Source organism: Balaenoptera ricei, chromosome 1 (assembly GCF_028023285.1).
Source record: "Balaenoptera ricei isolate mBalRic1 chromosome 1, mBalRic1.hap2, whole genome shotgun sequence".
In the NCBI taxonomy this organism is placed as follows: Eukaryota; Metazoa; Chordata; class Mammalia; order Artiodactyla; family Balaenopteridae; genus Balaenoptera; species Balaenoptera ricei.
Genome location: NC_082639.1, coordinates 178796939 through 178821653, shown reverse-complemented (window position 1 = coordinate 178821653; position 24715 = coordinate 178796939). Strand labels below are relative to the sequence as shown.

Below are 24715 nucleotides of genomic sequence, written 5' to 3'. Positions count from 1 at the left end.
AGAATATATAATGGTTAAAAAGTCACTTTTTCCCTCCAGCTCGACATAAATCACAGAACTAGTCAATATTTAATAATGCTTGCCTTGGTCTGGAGTCCCTTGATCACCCCTGTCATGTGTAATAGCTCCCTCTCCGATATCTTTGACATAAAAGCCCAGCTTTACTGCAATACTAACATGTAGAGGGTCATTACGGATCGACATTTACCTTAATCTGTGACTGCCAACCATGAACCGATAAATTCCAGCAGATTCCACTGGGAGAAATCAGTAAACTTCTCAGTGGAAAGAACTGAAGGAAAATTCTGCCGAGAACAGAATACATTTTCTACAAGGGCTGCTCTGCAAATGGGTTCTGACTTTTGAAAGTTCTCTTGCTGCGCAGCTTTGCAACATTTAATACCGTTTTGATGGTTTGAGAGACGGGATGACAACCGAAGATGACATGACTTAGAAGGCAAGCAGAAATTTTCTCTGCAAAAACAATGCAAGATTAAACACAAGGGGGAATATGGCTCTTACATTATTCACCCAGCTGCCTTGGCGGAAATAGCTGGGCTGTCACGGGTCCGGCCTAAATGTTGCTGCTTTTTTTTCAAATCGATCATCACTCCTTCACCTCATAATCTTACAAGTGTTTCACAGCAGAATATATCAAAGCCCCGATTGCATAAAAGAGGGACACACCAATCTTTGAGGGGATCAACTCAGACACTGACATGCACTCAACTCGCTGTACCAACACAGAACACAAATAAGAATGCCCTCCTCAAATTCAGAAAAGTTTGTTTTCCTCCTTCCTCACCTGCTTTCCACTTTGAGAATGCTATTAAGTCCTACAAATAGCTGTAGATGATGCAGGATCAGAAAGGTGGGGCGCGGGGAGGGATAAATTGGGAATTTGGGATTGACATATTCGCACTACTATATTTAAAACAGATAATCAACAAGGACCTACTGTACAGCACAGGGAACTCTACTCAGTATTCTGTAATAACCTAAATGGGAAAAGAATTTGAAAAAGAATAGATACATGGATATGTATAACTGAATCACTTTGCTGTACACCTGAAACTAACACAACATTGTTAATCAACGATACCACAATATAAAATACAAATTTTAAAAAAAGAAACATTTTAAAGTTTTAAAGTCTAAGGAAAATCATTTTACTGTTAATAGTATATGTGACCATATCAACGTTATTGCATATTTGCTACTAATGGAACAAGAAATGTTGAAGACACCTCCTTTAAAAATAGGCCACTCGTGGAAATGATAAAAGTAAACACTGAATAAAACAAAAATTAGCTTTCCAGTAAAATATAAAGCTGCATTTTTTTCTATGGTGAGGGTTGCTTCACATAAGCATCCTACCTAACCAGCCCTAACTTAACTTATTGAATCAGATCGTTTCTGATAATACTTTCAAGGAAGCCTATGCAGTGTAACCCATGTCCAGTTAATCAATTGGAACACACACCAGCATTCCTAATTTACTTTAGAAATGCTAAAATGATCACACAAAAAGAGTTTGCTGAAGATGGACTGCAAAATTAAAACTCAACTCTTTGCAGGAATAATCGTTTAGGTTTTCACCATTTATTAAGCAAGGGGAAAAGAATATAGAATCTATACTAGGCCAATCTTTCTCGAAGTTGAGTGACCTTCAGAGCCACCTAAAGGGTTTGTTAAAACACGGAGTGCTGCTGCCCACCTCCCCGGAGCTGAGTAGATCAGGTGTGGGTGTGGAGAGTTTACCCTTCTTGCAACTAATCACTTGAAGCTTTTACAGCTGCGCTGGGGACCCCAAAATGATCATGGCTGAACTGGTTCATCAATATAGGTTATTTTTAGGAAAGATAAAGAAATTAAAATCTGTGGCTAAAAGAAAAAATTCAAAAGAAAATACATTGTTTTCTAATGTTATGAAAGTTTGAAAATGACAAACAAGTTACCTTGGTCAGCATAGAAAGTGCCAGTAAAAAGGACTGAGTACTTTAATTGTCCATTAGGGTGAAAAGGTGCTTCCCATCTCACATGGGCCTTTTGGGATCCTTCTGTTTTGACAAACACATTTACTGTTCCTTCAGGAGGAGCTTCTAGAGTTCGATTTTCCACCTGTGAGTATAAAAATATTATTTTTGTTTGCAAATAAAATAAGTACATGCTTCACTTTGAGCATACTACTTCAAACAATCTCTTTGCTGTGAAGTAAACTATTTTGACAGTCGCATCTTGTATGAATACCTCATTTTGTCAGCAGGATCAAAGCATACCTCATGTTTTCTTCTTCCTGCTGTTAAAGCTTAGAATTTGAGCTCCTGACCAAGGCAGTTTGTGATTTCCAGAATATGTGGATCAGCTCCCACTGCAATTGTGCCTATGGCTGTGCATATCCATAGACTACTTCTAGGATGGCTTAAAAACAATTTTTATGTGATTGCAAAATGGAAGAAATGAGTAAGGTCTGTGTTCATAAGCTCCTGACTGCAGTGATAGACTGTTGGACTTTGTCAAAGGCCACACCAAGCATCTTGACTCATACACACAGACACAGACACAGACACAGACACACACACACACACACACACACACACACACAGAGTTCACTGAGTTGTGTTGCTACCAGGTATGTGCAAATGGCACCATGCCAGACATCAAGAGATAAATGTACCTGAGTGACTCTATCCCTAAAGTAAAATCACAAAAAGTTGAAATTTCATTAATATAGTAGTAATGAATGTATGCAGAAAAGAACAAAAAATGACTTATTTGAAGAGAAGGAATCTGAAATAAATATAAGCCTTCACTGCACAGGGGCCAGAAAGATTTTAATAGCTAAATAAGTAAAATAACTAAGAGAACAGAGGAAGATGAAGTTGGAAAGAAAGTAGAAAGGGGTTCAGGATATTTTAGCATCTTTTAATAACTGGCTTAAATTTGTTAACTAATCACCACAAACTCATAAGCATCCCTCATAAATGTTTGGCCTTTTCAGATTTACTGAATAGGTTGGTAATTTTGACCTTATTCTTAAAATACAGGCTCACGCCTCACAGGAAGGTGACCAAACATGAAATCCTTAGTCAGGCAAATTTTCTCAATTATGTAGCCTTCATTTGTTAGGATGAATACACTTTCCCAATTATGATAATAAATGTGGAAAAGACAGTGTGTTAATTTTTAATAAGTATGAGGTCACGACATGTTTTATTTTCATCTGAGAAAGGCTATGGGGTTCTTTAGATCTATAACTCCTAGTCATTTTTTTAGTCTAATAGCTATGTACAAAAAATGATAAAGAAACTTGACTAGAAAAATATCAATTCGTCATTTAAATATTTCATAACAAATGCAATTGGTTTATATCTATGTATGTAGTTCAAATTATTGTATAGAAAATGATTTTAAAGGGTTCCAAATAAAAGGAGACTCAAAAAGTTGAAGAATTAAGGGAAAATCCAGATAATTATATTATTATTCTCAAATATCTGGTTAATTTGAAATAAATAGAATTTTAAAATTTCCTTATGTATATGGATAAATACTTCAGTGCTTTTACACTATATTAAATTTGGCAGTTGTACTATTTTGCTCTGACTTGTTTTTTTTTTTTTTTAATTACCATTTTGTTTATCAATCTTGCCTTAAAAAATGCTAAGGAAAAGGCATTCTAGAAGGTTGACTTGGCTTTCACCTGGGAAACTCCCTTGACACAGAAAAAAAAAAATATTTGAGAAGAAATATGCAATGAAAACAAACATTTCAATAAAATTGTTATCCTTAATACAACTCTTACCATGTACCAGAAAACTTTGTATAAATATTTCATTTAAATTTTCACAGCAACCCCTTGTAAAGTAGGCATTATTTTCCTTTTGTAATAGTTGAGAAATCTAAGGTTTCATAGAATAAAGCATGTTTTCCAAGGAGGCATGGGGGAAAAATAGCAGGTATAGGATAAATTTCCCACATGGGATTTTCTTGACCATAACATTTATTGCCATTAAGGTTTAGATGTCTTAAATAACAAAATTTATTTGTTTCTTTATTTAAAAAATGGCTGTGAAAATATGAGCATGTGTACATGTGTGTCTGGGTGTGTTTATCTGTATAAGCATGCCATCACCAAGAAACCAAGGCAGCTTTTTAACCATATCATGCAGCAGTGACCTATAGTTTCACACTTCATCCTTAAGAGGGTCCTTGGAGAATTGAATCTAATGAATGTTCCAAGGCCAGATACAGTCATAAAATTCCCCGTCTTAGAGTCTACCAGTGTTATCTAACAGTGGATAAGAGAAAAACAAACAAACAAAAGCAAAGTGATTTTCCTATGGACAAATTTATTGCATATTATTATAGAAACACAAAATGTGAAGGGTTTCTAATTGCAATTCAATAATATAATTGAAAAAAAGGAAAGCATTTAAATAGTTCTTCTGGTGCTGCATTTTCTGTTCATTTTTTTTCATTATTTCAAACATTTATGAAACCTCAATTACTGGATTTAATTTGACAGTGCACATTAGCATCTTAAAAAATTAAGATCAAAGGCACTGTAAATTGTTTTTTACGTTGGAATTTCTTTAAAATCCAAATACATTGTGTAAATGGACAAGAACTGAACAAAACACACAGAAATCTCTCTTTTTTTTTTTTTTTCAGATAGTACAGAGCAATTTCTTCTGAATCACGAATAACAGGGAATAAACCTGGCTAGTCTAAGGGCACAAAAAATATTGTACTAATGCTACATTAAGGTGGTAAGAATATGGAATTTATGTAAGTATTTTTATTTTAAAAATATTCTATTTTATCGAATTTGTCCTTTTTTTTTTTTGTTTTGGTTTATTATATGAGCAACCTGGAAAATTTTGAGGGTGAACCAGACCACATTCAAGACTATAGAGCATATTTGTCATAGGAAACATTGAATGGTATTTCCCTATGTGCATGAAAAACAATAATATTAAATATGTAAGTGGTGAAACAAACAGGCTTGTCTTTCTAAAAACCAAGAGTTACCATTAAGGAATGTTGTTAGGTGAAGAAAAAAAAATTGACTCTGGAAAATTAATTCTTTGATTTCTTCCAGCAAAAGATTTAAAAATAGAGATCATAAATTTTTTTGTTTCAATGAAATATTTGCTATAACATTGGGCTTCAGATAAAGAATACCCTTAACTGATATATATACACACAATTTGGCTGGATTTTGTTGAACATCATATTATGATTTAATGATAATTCTGGCTTTTTTTTTTTTTTTTTTTTTTTTTTTTTAATTTTATAGCTACTTTATTTATTTATTTATTATTTATTATTGGCTGTGTTGGGTCTTCGGTTCGTGCGAGGGCTTTCTCTAGTTGCGGCAAGCGGGGGCCACTCTTCATCGCGGTGCGCGGGCCTTTCACTATCGCGGCCCCTCCCGTTGCGGGGCACAGGCTCCAGACGCGCAGGCTCAGTAGTTGTGGCTCAGGGGCCCAGCTGCTCCGTGGCATGTGGGATCTTCCCAGACCAGGGCTCGAACCCGTGTGCCCTGCATTAGCAGGCAGATTCTCAACCACTGCGCCACCAGGGAAGCCCGATAATTCTGGCTTTTAAGATTGATTCCTAGATTTCTTAAATCAAGGACACATTCAAAAAAATCATCATCAACAAAAAGAGTTGAATCTGTAATATCTTTCATGATTGTGATAGATATCCAGAGCTATCTAGAATACTCAAATATGTAATCTCTTAAGTGCATAACATGTATTGTAATTGGTAAAAAAATATTTCAGAAATCAATTGAAGACCATGGGTTTTAACTTCTTGGCAATATAGAGTTGACTTGTTCTAAATAAAGACATTGTTGTTCAATCCCACTAATTAGAGATGGATCATTGATTTGGAAAAGTGTTTGTATACTGAGCACAGGATAAAGAAAAAGACCAAAAGGAGAAAATAACTCTGTGCTTTAATTCGGAACTGAGTCTAGGATGTGTGAGGCCGTGGGAGAGTAGGGTTTTACAATCCAATTCGGTTTCCTCCTTCCCATCAGGCATTGTGGAATTTGATTCCTTCAGGTCAACATCGCCTACTATCTGTACAAGACATAGATTGATAACCATGTCCCCCTTGTTTAAAGTTACCAGAACATCAGGAGACAGAGTGGGACCCAGTTTAGTAGCCAGGACCACAATTTGCACTTTATATTTTTGAAAAAGTCTCAGTTTCAAGCTCATAGGACGTGTTCTTTTGTTTCTTTTTCTTTTTTGAATGGAGAAGAAAGGCTGGCCTATTGCCATTCCTGCTTTTAAGAGTAAGTAACCATCAGAGGGGTCCAGGCTATAAAATACTTAATGGCAATAAAGACTACAGCTCAGCTCCACTGATAGATGATGTCAGCAGCTTGGAAAGCAACCAATCTCTGAAGCGAAACGGGAGGTGTGAGCAAAAATAAGGAAGCAAAAAATTAAATGGTCGAGCTGTTTTTCAAGGTAATATTTATAGAATACACTCTTCAATGAAGACAAAATGCATTAAAATGATAGGCCATTAGGAAAGACTGCCAAAAAATATCTAAAATGAATGAGCATGTCCCTTAAAAGAAGCTAAATCTAATCAATCAAGAAATATGCACAAGAGTCAAATGTTATGTTTTGAAACTAAAGAATGTCATGCTGGTCTATGACAATTATGTACAATCAATTGGGTTTTGAAAATTATACCAGTAATAAAAAGCACAATTTTGTCTATCTTTCAACTGCAAATGAAATATAGGTAGATATAGATTTCTGAAATGTGGATATCAAAAGCTGGTATTAATGTAATTTTAAATACTGTTCTTATTAATATATCACGCTCATGAAATTAAAATATATTATTCTAATGGATGAGGCAAACAATCTTTTAATTGATTAACATACTTGTCGGGAAGCAGTGTTGACATATTGTGGCAGTTATGCGCTTTTAATTAATTTCACTTTTTAATCATAAACTTACTCAAGTGGTCGAGTTCATTACTTGGAAGAAAAACATCCATTTTAAATATGTCACTAAATTAGGCAAAATTGTATGTATGCCCGCTCAGCTGGTCAACTTACCGTTTGAAATTTCAGTAAAATGTAGATTCTGTCCTTCACTAGACCTATGTGCAGTCTTGAAATTTATGTTGAATATAAAATCCTACTAACCCTTAATTGAAATTTTATAAAAAGAAACTCTCCCATCCAACTTGAAAGGCTAGCTGTGCAGAGTTGCCTATTCATTGTCATCTGACATTTAATACATTTCCAGAATGTAAATTCATACACTCACCAGTGGGCCCAGAGCACAACCTTTGGCCGTGCAGGCTTGGACTCTGAAGGAATGTAAGCTCCAAGGAGCAAATCCAGAAGCATGACAGCTGAGTTCTGAGGAATTGTGAATTAATATACCATCTAGATATAGTCTGTAACTTGTGATAACACCTGGGAAGATAATAATTGCCTTTTAGTATGATTGTTAGACAATAGCAAAGAATATCTTAAAAGAAGCAAGCACTTCTTGATATGATTTCTAATTTCGTGGAATCACAGTCTCTCCCTTAGTCTAAACCCTGTCTCTTTCCAAAGGATAAAACCAGCTTTAAACTCTTGAATATCAAAATGTTAAGCTAATTAGTATAGAGACACAAATAGAACCCAAGAGTCCCAGTATAGGAATCTTTCTATTGCATAACGTTAACTGCTGTCATTGGTGTTCCATATAAAAAATGAATAAATTAAGTACATTTATAATTTGTATTGCTTTCTAAAATGATATCCTAATAGATGTGCTTTAGAAGTCCAATGACCTTGTTGGGTAATGCATTGTGTGTGACTCAGGATGTGTCAGGCATTGTTCCAAGAGCATCTTCCTTTTTAACTCTCTCCCCACAGTACCACTATAATAAAGGCAGTATTATTATCACCATTTCATAGATGAGGAAAATCAGGCACAGATAGCTTAGGTAACTTGCTCAAGGTCACAAAGCTCGCAGGTTTCAGAGTCAGGATTTGAATCTAGGCGGTCTGTCTCCAGAGCCCATGCTCTCAATTACAACACTGAATCACCTAAACAGAAAGCCTTGGCAATTTGCACGGATTACATTTATGAGACACTCGTGAATGGGTTAGAGAAACTATGATTTGCTAGATTTAATGATCAACTTAAATTTATTTCAGAAGTTATGTGCATTTTCATGAAATCAACTAACAGAGATTTGAGAGACTGAATGACAAATATAATCATTTATATGGCTAATATAATCATTTGATTTATTGCATCCAAACATGCATTAAAAGGAAGTTAGGGATCTCTGTTCACTGGAAATACAGCATCCCCACACTCATTAAACATTATACTGGGGGAAACAGAACTTTGCTTGCATGCTAAATTAGAACCTCTTTCAAACTAAAATTAATTTCACAGTGGCCTCCTGGGTGTGTCCTTGAGGACTTATCTGTTTATCTGTCAGATAGCTTTCCCTGAGGACAGATGTTGGGTGCCTCTCCACTAGCACACAGCACATCTTCATCATAGTATTTACTTTCCCACTTCTCACGTTATTAGTATCATTATTCCTTATTTAATTGCCTGACATTGCCAATGGGCTACAGGATCCCCAAGGCAATCTTGACTCTTCCTCACCTGTGTATTTCTAGAGCTTAGCACTATGACTAAAACATAGTAGGTACTTAAAAAATATTGACTGAATGAATACATTAATGTATACGCAGCATAGGAATAAAATACCAGCATCCAATACAGAGTGAAAATTCAAGACTACAGGAAAAAGATACCTAGATACCTGAAATGTGAAAAGAAACTTGCTAGAAGGTTGATATTATAGAATAGCTCAAAATCAGGATTTAGAGGAAGAATGAGTTTTGAAACAAAGACTCTAGCAAAATCAAAGGTCATCAAGAGCGTCCCTGAGAGATGACTTCCAGGATGCTTGACTCTCAGCCTTATGAACAGCAGATCTGGTCTTGTGAATGTCCTGAAAGTAGATCAAACCTTCATCCATCATCATATTAGGGACAGCTTCACTCTGGGAATCATTATACCAGGAGACTTTTTGCAAGCGTCCCTCTCTCCTGGGAAGGAGTTGCTCACTTCTAGAACCTGTTCACAGTGGTCTGGCAGCTCCATCGTCTGTGAACTTATGGAATGCTGTGCCTGTTGTCAGAATATCTCTCACAATGCTGCTTTTGATTAAGAAATCAGTTTATAGCAAAAAAAGGAGGAAGTGAACTAACTATAACTATGGAAGTTATCCATCTTACAATATACCTCAACAACCCATAGTCTGGGAGATTTCCGAATTGGCCTCTGGAAGCCTACCTTACAGCCCAAGCTGAGTGATAACACCCTGTGGATCTGGGGTTCCTACAGGATGCTACGTCTGCTTTGAAAAAGGAACCTGTATTTGATGCTGGTTTTTTTATAGTGAGAAAATGTTGGACTCAAGAGAAGGCAGTCAGCATATTACCTCTCACTATTATACTTCATATGCTACACAAACCATTCGTGCTTTCTCTACTCACAAAGAGGAACACTTATATCATGGGGCATCACCAAGGTACCAGTAAATTAGAAACTGAGAATATTATTGATACCAGGCAATTTGGGATCCTCCTGCAACTAGATCAACAGGCAAAGAAAAAATTACTATGTGGAAGGAGGAATTAGCTTCCTTCTGCATGCTGACATTCTGGACTTCCCCAAGGACATCCCTTTATCTGACCAGGTCTGAATATGTAACGTTTAAAAAGTCTAAAGTAACTTAAGCCACAACCACTAAGGACACAGACCTTTTAGTAGTACACATTTGGTTGCATTGCTAGGTCAAGAATCCCAAACAGATGGGCAACTGGCTGAGAGCAAGGGGAAGAAGGTGTAAATATCAACTATGTCCTTAACTAGTTATAGAAGCAAGAATTGTAGACGTTATTTTTTATTTCGTGCTTATTACATAGAGATTTGTATATAATAACTAATTTTCCCTCCTCCTTTTCCCTATTGATTTATATTTAAAAAGTTCGTGGGTTTTAGTTTACAGTTTAGTTTTTAAGTTGTAGAATATCCAGGTGGGTTGTATCTAAACTGAAAGGGGAAACTAATACCACCGAGATGTGACTATAGTGACAGAGGGTAAGAGCATCTTCATCTGTCCAAAGCAGAGTAGTATCATTTGGGGTGGAAGCATGCAGTGATTATCGTCAGTAGTGGAAAGTAATAGAAGGTAGAAGAGTGGGCATGGCGGCTGAATAGCTCAGCTGCTTATTCATCTAAGTCATCTGATCACAGCTCTACATCCACACTTCTAGTCTGTTCTGTGCACTGAGCCCAACAGCTAGCACATTACATTTGTAGCTCTCTTGCTGGTTGACTTTCTAGTAAGTTTCACCAAGAGGAGGCATTGCTAGAAGTGCAGAAGTAGGAAGAAAGAAAACATCCAGCTTCCAGCTCCAAGAGCAGACGCCTTTGCTGACTGTCACTACACAGCCAAGCAGGGGCCACACCACGCAGTCCGGACATCACACGCTCCTCTTCCGCATTTGCAGCTTCTTCAGTAGTGGAATCTCGGTGGCTCTTGATGGTTCAAGCATCCAATTCAAATCAGCAGATCCAGCAGCGGGCCCACAGCTCAGCTCCTGCCCAGGAAACTAAGCACCTTGCTGGCAATCACGCTTTTTGTTCTTCTGGTATCCGCCTCCTCCTTCTCCCTTTTATTTTTCTTCCGGTCCTCCCTATGCTCTTGTAACCAACTCCTTGTACAATATTAAATATAGTCTGTCTTGAATACCTAACACATTTTCTATTTGACCAATTAGATCTTGATCAATACATCCTTTAGGATGAAAGCTTTTTAAAATTTAAATGAGCTAATACTTTAAAAAGCTAGTGCTTTGACCCATTTTCCTTTCTGAAGATAACTGTACCATGTCTCTTTCCGAAAGCAGGTCCACTTCCCTTATTTCCCAATTTTTGAGAAAGTGTCTTCATTTTACTATCAGGTATCACTCTGGCTCCACAAAAAAGTGCAGCTGCCAGCAACTGTTCTTCTTTATTCTAATGTGACCATCTATGGTAACTCAAAGAATACTTATAGAGAGTATTTGCTTTAATGTCATTTAATACTTGACACACAAAAGCACAAATGAATTAAAGCTAAGAAATGAGAGGTACATAGTGAGAAACCAACTAGCACATTGAAAAGTTAAGAGAAGAAAAACAGATAAAATCACACTAATAATATAATAATAAAGACAAGAAATTATTATATGCCAGGCACTCTGCTAAGCAATCATTGTATGTGATGGGCACACAATGTGCAAATCACTTATGTTATTGCACTTATGTGCAAATCACATGTTGCAGAAGCTCTTAAAGAAATTTTAAGACTCCTGAAACTCTATCTTCTTGATCTGCTTTTCAACATTGAAACAGAAAGTACCCAAATCAATATTTCCTTTTTCTTACGTAATTGGGGAACAGAGAACTTCTTTTCTGCTGGGATTATGTGCATAATATCTCATTTATCTGACATAATGGGAAATGAGATATTTTATAGGAGGTAATTTTCGTTATAACTCAGTCTCATCCCTGAAGCACAAACTTAAAAATCGTAACCATTTTCAAAGGAAATCTTTCCAGCAAGCACTACATACTTTCCTATAGCTTCACACAGACAATAACGAATATAACTGAATCATTCTGTGGTGATTCAAACTGTGCATTACAGACATCGGAGACTATACTTGCTAATTCAATGATACCCTCCAGGACTGAGGAGATAGAGAATACTTACCCAGCTCTTCCCCTTAAACATCACTCAGTGGCTACACTTCCTCAAGTCTTACGTCTCCTTTTTGAGTTCTCCACTCTCCCTCAGTGACAGGCTCTCAAAAGTAACTTCTTTGTTTTGTCTACTTGACTCTAACAAGTCAGCCCCTAGCAAGCTCTGCTGAGAAACTATAACCATGACATTTAGAACTTTGGATAAAGAAATAATAGACAGTCACTGAGAGAAGGGCTCAGAGTAAGATGAGCACATGGCAAATGAGCTGAGAATAAAATTAAGTGACATTTGCAACAGTTAATTCAACTGCTCACATTTTTACAATTCAGGATGCATAAGGAGTGGATGAGACTGAAGTCCAGACTCAGGGCAGGTGAGATCTCACACTCATACACACACACACACACACACACACACACACACACACACACAGTTACCCAGCTTTCTTAGGTGACCAATATTCAACAGTATTTGTAGGATGCTAAAAGATTTATGGGGCTAAAAGATCAATTGTAGAACCAGTGTGCACTGGATAAATACGGTTGGCCTTTTAAGTCATTTTGGACACTCTTCTCTACTTCATCCACCACACCAACTCCATCCTCAGTCCTGTACACCTTACATCCCAAATTGATCTTTCCCCATCTCTATATCCATGGGCATCTAGTCCATTCTGCCACCATTTCGTTCCTAACAATTATAGCCACCTAAGTGTTTTGATGCATTCATGCTCCCACAAAATTTATTCTTTATAATACAGTCAGAGGGGCAGTTTTCAAAACACGTATCTGATCATGTCACATGCAATCAGTGATCAGTCAGGTCTTCGCCAGTACTAGCAAGATGAGTTTCCTGTCCCAGAGCCAGGAAGCTGGGGTCACCATAAGCATGTTGTGAGGATGAAACAGACTAGCGGTGTTGACCTCTCTGGGTTTTCTGCCTTTTGGTCCAGGTCTTACCAGCCAATCACCAGATCTAAGGTCAGACCAAAGTGGGATACTATTGTGGTTTAGAGCTGGAATCCACCTGTGCCCCCTCCCCCCAGAAGAGCCTAAGACAAGGGGTTTCCTCTGATCTGATTTGGGCAAGGCCATTAATTATAAAATCTTGAATTAAGGACACAAAGTCAAATTTCCTGGTAAATTTGTGGACAATAAGAGATATCATTTGAAAAGAACACACCATTTCTTATCAAGACAGGCAAGCAAATTTCATAGCTTGTTTTTATTAGCAAATGTTTTGATATAAATAATATTAGTATGATATGAAACATTGTATAATTCAGTTCTCAAAACATACATTAAGTAATAAGTCTAAAATATCTCTTAACACAACAATTTTTATTGACCTCAGATTCCCAAAGTGAGGTACAAAAACTAGTGAATATAATCTAGTGGACATTTTAAACATAGCCTAAGAAGGCACTTTCTTTCTTTGACTAGAGCACAGGACCTGTACGGATAGCTTTGGAAAAAGTAAAATGCTAAGTTCTTAAAATGCCATGTAAGTATTTTTGAAATTATAAAACACTTAATTATTAAAAAATGTACTGAACACTTACTTTGAGTCGGACAATAGGCGGCACGCTTAATATGAATTATTTCTGTTAACTTTGACAACACCAAGAAGTTAGAACTGTTATTTGTCTTGTTATGGAGATGAGGGAATGCAGTCTTAGAGAGGCTAAGCTACTTCCCAAAGTCATACAAGGATAAATTCAGCGGTGGGATCTGGCAATCTCATCTCACTGCTGCCACTACTCCTGTTATCCATTTCCAGCCTAATTTTCTCTTCTAAAATATGCAGGAATTCCACTCAAATTAAGAACTGATGAACATGCTCTAGCCCTAAAAGCAATGAGGATGAGCCTAATGAAAAAATTAACATATATTTATTGAAAATCAATTACCTGAAAGGTACTATGCTTGGTGCTTTGGGGCACAGAAAGAATAAGAAATAGTATCTACCTTTATGGAAGTAAGAAAAGGGTTAAACACAGGTCTAACTAAATAACAATCCAAGAGTTAGATGAGTGATAAGCACCACAAAACCTTTATGCCCAACAAATGGTATAGACAGTAAGTACAGAAGCTTCTAGCAGGGAACAATCACTCTGGCTAAAGCGAGTAGTAAAAGCTTTTCAGAGCAGCCAAGTCTTCAATGCAAAGAAGCTGCATCTTCCATAGGTTCTTCTATAAATGGTACAAGGTGAAAAGGCAATGACTCAGGAAGATGTCCCTGGTAGGGAAATGATATTTACCAATGTGTGGAAGGAAGCAAGTGCAAGGTATAGTAAAGATATCCTGAATAGACCAGTATTTTCTTGTTGTTGCTGTAATTGGTTAAAGTTTAATAGAAAATAAGGATTCAAAGGGAGTTAGAGCCTGAATGCTGCTCCAAGAATTCGGGATTTTATGACGCACAGGAGAATCATTGATGTTTTTATGTACTGACTAGGGGCATAATGAAAGTCTTATTTAGAAAAATTAACCTAGAATGACATATATAATACTGGCGTAGGGAAGACCATGGAGGTAGGGAAAAGTAGGACAGATGAAAATATCAAAAAGAAAAAATAATATTAATAATTTTTAAAGCCACATTTTCCTGAATGTATCGTAACTAGTTGCAACCCAGGCAGGGATGTGGAAAAGCCACATTTCAGCAGTAGTGCATGGTATATTCTAAGAGAAATACCTTTAACACTTTTATATAGAGCTGACCTTTGAACAACATGGGTTTGAACTGCATGTGTCCACTTATTTGTGGATTTTTTTCAATAGATACAAAACTACACAATCTGAGGTTGGTTGATTCCACAGATGCAGAACCGCAGGTAGGGAGGGATGACTATGGGGACCTGAGCACCTGCAGATTTTGGTATCTGCAGTTGGTCCTGCCAATCTCTCATGGATACTGAGGGAGGACTGCACGTGGGTTTTCTATCACATCACCCTTATTGTTCAAGGGTCAACTGTACTTTCTCCTTTTTAAAAAAACAAACATGAGCTTAGGACTGGGATGTGTTAGACTAAATATGGTATAACAACGTCACTAGTCGAAGAGAGAGGTGTCTCTCTTTATCAGAGATGGACTGTGAAATTCCCAATAAAAAAACTCATAAAAACCTGCTACCGAAGAACTAGCTTGCCTCTATACTAATGGTTTAAAAGGGATTGATTTTCATTTGAGGGTTAAAAAAGAAAGTTATGGGTCTGTTTTGTATCTTGACTGTATCAGTGTCAAAATTTTCGTTGCGATAGTGTACTATAGCTTTGGAAGATGTTGGCCATTAGGGGAAACTGGACAAAGCACACATGGGCTCTCTCTGCATTATTTCTTACAACTGCATGTAATCTAGAATTATCTCAAAAAACAACATTTAACTAAAATACAAAACAAAAACTGTTGGGTAGGGAAACATGACAGAAGAGGCAAACACTTGAAAGGCAGAGGAAGTTGATGCTGAAAAAATAACAACTGTATTTATGTTTTAATCAGATACCTTAGTCCTCAGGAAATACCCATGAAAGCAGAAAGAGTTTCACTTTTCCTTTACAGATGAGAAAAACAGGTTTGAGAGAGGTTTGCTAACTTGGCCGTGATGGTTGGCACTGAAGCATTCAGACTCCACAGGGCACCAAACAGGATACTCGCCAGCTTCTGTGGATCTATTTTTTTTTCTATCTTTTAAAAATTATGTAATAAAACATAATATAGAAAAGTGCGTAAAATATGTTACATTTTTAAAACAAGTTAAAAAGCAAAACTCCTATAACCATCGCCAAGATTAAAAAATAGAATATTGCCAGCACCCTGCAAATGTCTTGAGTCCTTCATGATTCCAACCCTTCCCCCTGCCACAGACAACTAGACTGACTTTAAGAACCATTTTCTTGCTTTTCTACCTAAGAATGCATCCCTAAACAAAGCAATTAAGTTTTGTGTGTTTTCTACTTTGAATTAATGAAATCATATTTATGCATTTTTTGCATCATTGTTTGTTCAACATAATATGCACCAGTTCTATCCATGTTGTTGAGGGTAGCCGTACTTTGCTCATTTCCATGGCTGTATAGTATTTTTGTATGGCACAATTTATATATTTATTCTATTGTTGATATTTAGATGGTTTCCACATTTTGGCTGATATATCAATGTAGCTATAATCATTTTTGCACATGTGTCCTGAGTCTCATGTGTACAAGTTTCCTAGGGTATAGATACTGGAGTGGAGTTGTTGGGATATATTCAATTGTCTAGTAAGACAATGCTCAACTCTTTTTCAAAGTACATCAATTCCCATTATCATCAATAGTGCCTGTGAGTCCTCATTGTTCCATACCCTCAAAAAGACCTTGTATAGTCACGCTGTTAAATTTTTGCCACTATTTTTTTGCATAAAATTGTGCCTTGTTTTGGTATTATTTTATTTCCCAGCTTATTAAAGAGACTGAGTACATTTCCTTATGTCTATCAGCCATTTAATTTTTTTTTCTTTTGCGAAATGCTTTTTCAGATCTTTCCCCAGTTTATTATTGAATCCTAGGAATACTTTATATATTGTGGATACTGGTCTTCTGACAGTTACACGTGTTGTAAATATCATATCCCATTCTGTTACTTATCTTTTCAGGCACTTAGTTTACAGCACATTTTTATGAAAAAAAGTTAATTTTAGTAAACCTTTTATCAATATGAAGTTACCTAATTATCCCTAATAATCCTGTTTGCCTGAATATCTCCTTCATCTGATATTAAAGTAGCTATACCAGCTTTCTTTTCTTTTTTTATTCCTTACATTTTAGTTTGCTTTAGTTTGAGAAGGAAGGGGTTAACAGCTGATTCAGGGGCTTTTCCCCTAGCCCTGGGGACTCCTGAGGCTCTAACTTGCCTGAATCTTTCTTGCTACACTACCTCAAGATAAACCAGAATCCATCTGAGCACTGTGTACTGGACCAAGCACCTGACCTCACTGTCAATGTTGTTTATAAGTAATGGTTAGCTGGCATTGATGAGATGCAGTTGCACCAAAGAATGGACACTAGTCATGTACCTGGTACCCTCATGGTGGGATAGAGCTGTGGTTTCATTCAATGACTTTCGATTAAGCTTTTAGAAAAAATTAGGGAGAGCTATGTATACTGACATGAAAATGTGCCTGCTCCATATTTGTCAGGAGGAAAAAAATAGAGCTGCAGAATTATACATTTATGGCCAATTATTTTTAAGATTTTTTTAAAATTAATTTATTTAATTTTTATTTATTTTTGGCTGTGTTGGGTCTTCGTTTCTGTGCGAGGGCTTTCTCTAGTTGTGGCGAGCGGGGGCCACTCTTCATCGCGGTGCGCGGGCCTCTCTCTATCGCGGCCTCTCTTGTTGCGGAGCACAGGCTCCAGACGCGCAGGCTCAGTAATTGTGGCTCACGGGCCCAGTTGCTCCGCGGCATGTGGGATCTTCCCAGACCAGGGCTCAAACCCGTGTCCCCTGCATTGGCAGGCAGATTCTCAACCACTGCGCCACCAGGGAAGCCCATGACCAATTATTTTTAAGTGTCTATTTTATGCCTGTACATGTAAATGATTATTCATTCAATCAGCACAGTAATTATTGAGTGCCTACTATGTTCTGGGCACTCTCTTAAATGTAGTGGAGAAAAAATAAGCCACAGACACAAAATCAGGGGGCAAAGTGGAATACTTCCCAGCTGGTGGCTGCCCTTTGAAGAACTTTCTCTCACTGCATGTGGCTGTTCTCTCGCAACCACGCACCTGTAAAACTTGGCTAAGGAACTCACATTTTCTAAGCTTTTATTTCCTCTCCAATAAAATTGGGACACTATTCCTTGCCCCTGTGGCCTGAGTTAACGTGAGTACCAAATGAGTGAGCAGATATGAAAGCCCCCAGGAATTAGGTGCTATGCACGTAAAAGGCATGAGCTTAGAGCTCTCCCTTTCTTCCAGGATAAATTCAATCCCGGTTTGTTATGGGAATCTCAGCTGAGGCTGTCTCCTCCTACTCTGATCTATGTCACGAACTGCATGTTTCTTGTAAAAAAAATAATCTGCACATCTCTCAAAAACACATTTGAGACAGGTCTGTATTTCTTACTTGTACGCTGTCTGTCATCACCTAGCAGGTTTTTTTTTCTATTTTTTATTTTCTATTAGAGTATTGTTGATTAACAATGTTGCGTTAGTTTCTGGTATACAGCAAAGTGATTCAGTTATACACATACGTGTATCTGCTCTTTTTCAAATTCTTTTTCCATTTAGGTTATTACAGAGTATTGAGAAGAGTTCCCTGTGCTATACAGTAGGTCCTTGTTGGTTATCTATTTTATATATAGCAGTTTGTACATGTCAATCCCCAAATCCCTAACTATCCCTACCCCCATCCTTCCCCCCGGTAACCATAACTTCATTTTCTAAGTCTGTGAGTCTGTTTCTGTTTTGTAAATAAGTTCATTTGTATCATTTTTTTAAGATTTCACATATAAGTGATATCATATGATATTTGTCTTTCTCTGACTTACTTCACTTAGTGTGATAATCTCTAGGTCCATCCATGTTGCTGCAAATGGCATTATTTCATTCTTTTTAATGACGGAGTAATATTCCATTGTATATATGTACCACATCTTCTTTATCCATTCATCCTACCACCTAGCAGTTTCTTATACGTGTTTGCTAAGTCTTTACATAAGATTCCTCCCCTACTCCAATCAAGCCCAGAGAGTACAGTGTGAAAACACAGCTACTTACTAAATACTATAAAATATTTTTTGAAAAAAATATACTGGATTTAGTGGCTTTGGTTTTTGGTAACCTACTAGCATAGTAATCTGATTCATCAGAAAATATTTATGGAGGACCTACTATGTGCCAGGCATTGTGTTACATGCTGGGAATACAGAAGTGATCAAAACAGCCTTGGTACCTGCCTTCAGAAAACTTTCAGTCTAAGTGAGAAGACAGACTAAGTGCATTATGTGTATGTAAAGTTGATTAAAGGAGAATCAGAGGGAACAGAAGAAAACATGGGGGGTGGGGGAGGGAAGGCAGATGCTAACCTAGTCCAGGTTTGTTAGGGAATAAGGCTTACTTGAGAAACAGATCTTTAAACTGACTTTGCACTGGGAGTTACTTCATTAAGAGGAAAAATTTCGTACACCATTATTTGATTAGTTATAACAAAGATTTCATAATAATAAATTGAAAGCTTTCAATGAGATATCAGTAAGTTGATTACTATTTAAAAATGACATATCACAGGAGTATTAGATAAACAATCTGCAACTAGAACTTTTGAGCACAGCCCTCTTTATTTGCTTTAAAAATGTCTAATGTGCCAAAACGAGGTGCAACAAAATAGAATTTTTGTTTGTTTACTTATTTCCTTTTTCCAGTCTCAGAATGAAAGGAAGTATTTTACCTTTACACTACATCCAGCCCCCCAAACTCTGTGTGTTAATTGTGGATTAAAAGAGATTTAGACATGAGTCAGGGTCTCAGTAGGAACCTGATGGAAACTCAAATGAACAAATGAGGATAGTTTAGTGAAGAATCTATGTACAAGGATATGGGTAGAATTAATGGAAAGCACCAAGTGATAATAACGCATCACCGGTTAGTAATTGTCAGGACTCCTAGGAGCCGGTAAGTATCCTTAAATTTGCAGGGGAAAGGATGAAAACTGATGCAGGAAGCTGGAGAAAGAGCTGGAGTGACAGGGAAGGACCACTGGATAGGAGCTGTAGCCTTTGGTGGAGGAAGGCAGCCCTGGAGCCCAGAGCCTGGCAGAAAGTTCTGAGACTCCTTTCTCCTCTGACCCTTTCAACTCTTGCTGCTGCTGCCCAGGGACAAACCAAAAGGAAGCCAGAGAGAGAGGAAGCCCATTGATGCTGTGAGTAAAGGTCAGCCTTGTAGGATGCAGGGCTGAGTGGAGGAGAGTAGAGATAGGATCTAAAGAGGCAAAAGAAAAATATACAACATAAAAAATGACAGGGAATTATTATATTGCACCGTATTGTATTTTTTGTGCTTTTCTTTTGCCTATTCTCTTGTGCTAATAATCAGTAAGATAGCTGTAAGAAAATAAAACAATATTATGCTATGTGGTATGGGGGATCAGGTTATTTAATCCAGTTCTACAAATTTAGTTCTTCAGTGGATAATCCACAAAATGGATACTTAATTCCCGCTGGCTCTCTATCATAAGCAGTTTGAAGTTTATCACCTTTCTCCTTCCATAATGGTAGAATTTTTAAGGTGTTTAATTTTCACAGGGAAGCTGAATCGTAATTGTCCATAAAGCACATCCACTGGGATATATATCTTTGTGCTTCTTCATCAGGTTATGTCAAATTGTATTTCCTAAGGTGCCCAATAGATTGTCATATATAACCAAGGAAATTCAATACAAGTACAATACAATGTAAATTTAATACAAGGTACCTCTATGTACATTGAAAAATTCTGTTTACTGCAAGAATTAAACAATGCTTTAGTGTGTCATAAAAATAACACGCATAGTGAATATAGATGCTCCAAACATATTTGTTTGTTTTTTCCAGTCCAGCGTGGCAATGTGAATATCAACCGAGGTTTCCCCCCAAGGTCTGGATGATGATTGAATGTGGCAGATATCTCCCTGTGTGAATACTTGATCCTTCAATTAAAAAGGAAAAGAGAGAACAGCTTTCACAACGTGGAAGAATGTCTTATTACTGTAATGCTCGCCTAAAAATGGAATCAACGGAATCTAAAAAAGAACGTGCTTGGGAAATTCTACCTGACAAACGGATGGGAGGTGTTTCATAAAAGTTACACAAGGTTTGCTTCAAACTGTCAAGCCGTTTTCCTAAGTGATTCACCAAATTCTATAATCTGTTTCTTCTAGGAAATCTGAGTATTTCCAGGAAAGAAAATAGATTCACATTTTGACTGTTTAAAAAGAAAGTTAGTTCAAAATAAAAAGTTTAAAAAAATAGTTATTCCTTTAAAACCAGAGAAAAATCAGGACAGAGATCTTAGAAGTGTTGAATCTTGGCACTGAGAATGAGACACTGAACCTGTAAAAGTATCTGAAAACAATCTTTTTTTCACATGGCTACATGGACTCCTACATTATGAGCATTTCTGCACAAAGTAGAGGTGAGGAGTACAGTGAATAAAATCATGCATTTTGAGTCATTCACACCTTGTTTTGTATTACATTCCTACTTAACTAGCTGTCTTGCCTAGAGTAATTAAGTTGTTTAATACTTATAAATTTGAGTTTCCACATCTGAATGTTGGAAAAACAGTACCTACTTCCTGGGCTAGTTATGAGATTGAAAGTACCTGGCACATAGTTATAAATTATAGCTATTACTATTACCACTATTATTAGTATTAGCAGAAAATCAAATATTTCTTTCTCTGCATGGGTAGAGCACTTAATTAGTATTTACACATACACCTTCATGTACATACATTCTAAAAATTTCTCTATATCCTTTCTTAATGTGAAGGACAGCATATACAGAGTGTGTATAAATGTCTACAGTTAATTAGTGTGCTTACCACCCATTCCTGAAATAATATATATGCTCAAAAAATTGAACTAAACTTTCTTTCAATAATGTTCTGTTGTCTTCACGGTACTATGTATAAGTCTGCAAAAATAATCAACTTCCTAAAATTTTCCTATTCTTACTGAAATTACTGTCACTTCCTTGGTACATATCCGTGTATGAATTCTCACAACTGGGTCAGTACAAAAGGCTAAATTAGGAAAATGTTTCCATAGGCTCCTCAAGTATTCTCTCCTTTCTCAAGGAGACCCTGGGACCCTTGTCTAACGGGTGCCCAGCTCTCATGCCCATCTTGACATTAGCAAATCCTGACGGCTATAACAAGATAGCCTTTCCCACTGAGGCATGCAAAGCAGATCCAGCTTGGCATGCTATCTCTCTTTAGCACATCTACGAATTACCAGGCTGAGGAAATTGTATGCCAAATGACTGAGTCTCTAAGTATGTATTTTGAGCCATCAGTAGGCCAAGACGGAGATGCCTTTCCACTGCCTTTGAAATCATCCCACCTGTATTACATAATTATGACATGCTCTCAATGTGCATTTATGTGTACTGTATGACTGCATATGTTTATGCTTCTCACATCAACACAATTACCATTTTATCATTGTCCCTGGCATCAGTAAACACTAATCCATAAAAGAGCTGTTTAATACTCATCTCCTCCATGACTGGCACCCTGCCAAATGCTGGGACTAGAACAGCAAACAATGCATATAGAATCCCTGCCCTCATGTGGGTCACAGTCTAACAGGGAAACTATTTTAGGTAAATTTACTTAGGTAAGGATAGTGGAGAGTTACAAGAAATTCTAAGTATTAATAAAGGATAAGAATTTCATATTTTATAGTTTTAGTTAGTATTTTAAATATATATATACTAATTAGTTTAAAATGTTACTAAGTATTATGCTAGACAAGGAGGAATAAGTTCGGTGGAGTCGGATATCTATGCTGATTTTAGCAAAGTAGACCTCAAGTGGGAGGAATAATCATATTTCCAGCTTCTAAGGCCAAAGCTTCTGAAAGGAGATAAAGCTCGTGAGAATTTGGAAGCTCTCAAAAGCGTAATTCTAATTATGCAATTGTAATCTACACAATACAGGTCACACATTTCTTAGACAGTAAACCTTTGTGCTGCTTCTCATTGCTGGCTAATGGTATGACAAAGGAAGAGCCAAGGTCCTACAGAATAAAGGGTTCTTATCCACCTTGGACCTAAAAAGTAGCTCTTTTCAGAGGTTTTAAAATCCTGCCTGAAATTGCAGCCTGCAAAGAACACCTTTGCCAGAGGGAATGTGGATGCAAAGGACTTTGAGTAGAGAAACAGAGCTGGAGTGTCACACCACCATTTCTGCAGGTGTGTGAAGCAAGTCACCAGGATTAAGAAGGGCATATTTGAAGGAAGCAAAGCCTTAGGTGTTAATCAAGTGATAATGACCCAGTACTTGGCAGACTAAGGCAATGCATAGCACGCAGCATTCTTTATAATAGCAAAATCATGGAAACTTAAGTGTCCATCAATAAAAGATGGGTCACATAAGCTGTGCTTTCACTCAGTGGGAGTCTACATTGCCTTTCCAAAGAATGAAGTGGAGCTACACTTAACTGCCATGGAAAGATGTTATGACCATATTGTTAAGTGAGAAAAGGAAGTTGCACAAAAAGACAGAGACAAACTCACTCTCTTTTAACAGATGTATATTTTATGCATATATCTTTTTGTGACTACTAATTTAAATTTTTGTTTGTTTGTTTTAAACTAACACAGTCCTTAATCTTGATTTTTTTCTGGTTTTAAAGTTTATTGCATTCTATTACATCCTCCCTACATCTCTTTTTTTTTCATTGTGGCAAAAAACGCATAACATGAAACTTACCATCTTAACCATTTTAAATATACAGTATAGTAGTGTTAACTATAGGCACATTGATGGGCAAGATCTCTAGAACTTTCTCACCTTGCAAAAGTGAAACTTTATATCCACTGAACAGAAACTCTCCACTCCCCTTACCCCCAAGCCCTAGCCCCTGGTAACCACATTCTGTCTCCCTGTGTTTGACTACTTTAGATACCGCATATACATGGAATTATGCCATATCTGTCTTTTTGTGACTAGTTTATTTTACTCATATAATGTTCTCAAGGTTCATCCATGCTGTAACATGTGACAATTTCCTTCTTTTTTTTAAGGTGGAATAATATTCCATTGTATACATATACAACATTTTGTTTATCCATTCATTTATCCATGGACATTTGGGTTGCTTCCATCTCTTGATTATTGTGAATAACTCTGCAATGAACATGGGTGCACAAATATCTCTTCAAGATCCTGTTTTCAGTTCTTCTGGATAAATACTCAGAAGTGGGATTGTTGGATCATACAGTAATTCTATTTGTAATGTTTTGAAGATTTTTCCATACTGTTTCCCATAACAGCTGCACCATTTTGCATTCCCACCAATGACGCACAGGGATTCTAATTTCTCTACGTCCTCTCCAGCACTTGTTATTTTCTGTGGTTTGTTTGTTTTTTTTTCTGACAGTGATAATCAACATATTTTTTAATTGAGCACCAATTATGTGTCAGGCACTAGAGCTGCTGGTACAGCATTGAACAAAAGAGGCTAGAACAGGAAAAATTCTCTGAGCATGTGAAGCATGTCCTGAAGCAAAGAACAAGCTACCCGGCACAAGCTGTGGAGCAGGAGCAGGTTGGGAAACAAAGGAAAGAGAGGAATCGGACAGCAAGAGGCCATTCTCCTCGTCCCTGGGTAAAGATTATCCCCAGACTCTGCAACAAGAGAAGCCACTTCAATGAGAAGCCTGCACATCGCAATGAAGAGTAGCCCCCACTCGCCACAACTAGAGAAAGCCCACACGCAGCCACGAAGACCCAATGCAGCCAAAAATAAATTTTTTAAAAAATAAAAAAAAAAAAAGATTATCCCGACTTTAATGAGTAGGAGCTGATAGTTTAAATCCGAATCAGTTATAAAGCAGAGAGTCTGCTTCTTACGCCATGCTGGCTAAAGGTTACCAATTGCTTGATAGGCAACAAGTGGATATTTATATATGAACCTTTTATACCTTTCATATTTTGTCACATATAGGTATGCATTTGGAAATACTTCTTATAGAAAGTGGGTTTATTGTTTCTCAACATTTTTTTTCATGTTTATAAAGTCCTAATGAAATAATCCTTTATGTATATAGCTGACTAACAGAGTCAAGATTTTGGAGCCTAGAGCGTACAAAACCAGACAATCAGTACCCCTTACAGAATACGACAGTCTAAATGTGTAAATACCTCT

General features: G+C 37.0%; 1 protein-coding gene across 1 annotated transcript in view; it reads right to left on the bottom strand.

The window, feature by feature from the left end:
* The window catches only part of USH2A (usherin), a 775536-nt gene that overhangs the window by 340311 nt on the left and 410510 nt on the right, over positions 1-24715 (bottom strand). The window contains exons 35-36 of the mRNA XM_059905730.1: positions 7309-7460; positions 1959-2121 (exon numbers count right to left, since the gene is read on the bottom strand). Coding sequence (XP_059761713.1) covers positions 1959-2121; positions 7309-7460 — 315 coding nt within the window. The remainder of the gene's footprint in view (positions 1-1958; positions 2122-7308; positions 7461-24715) is intronic.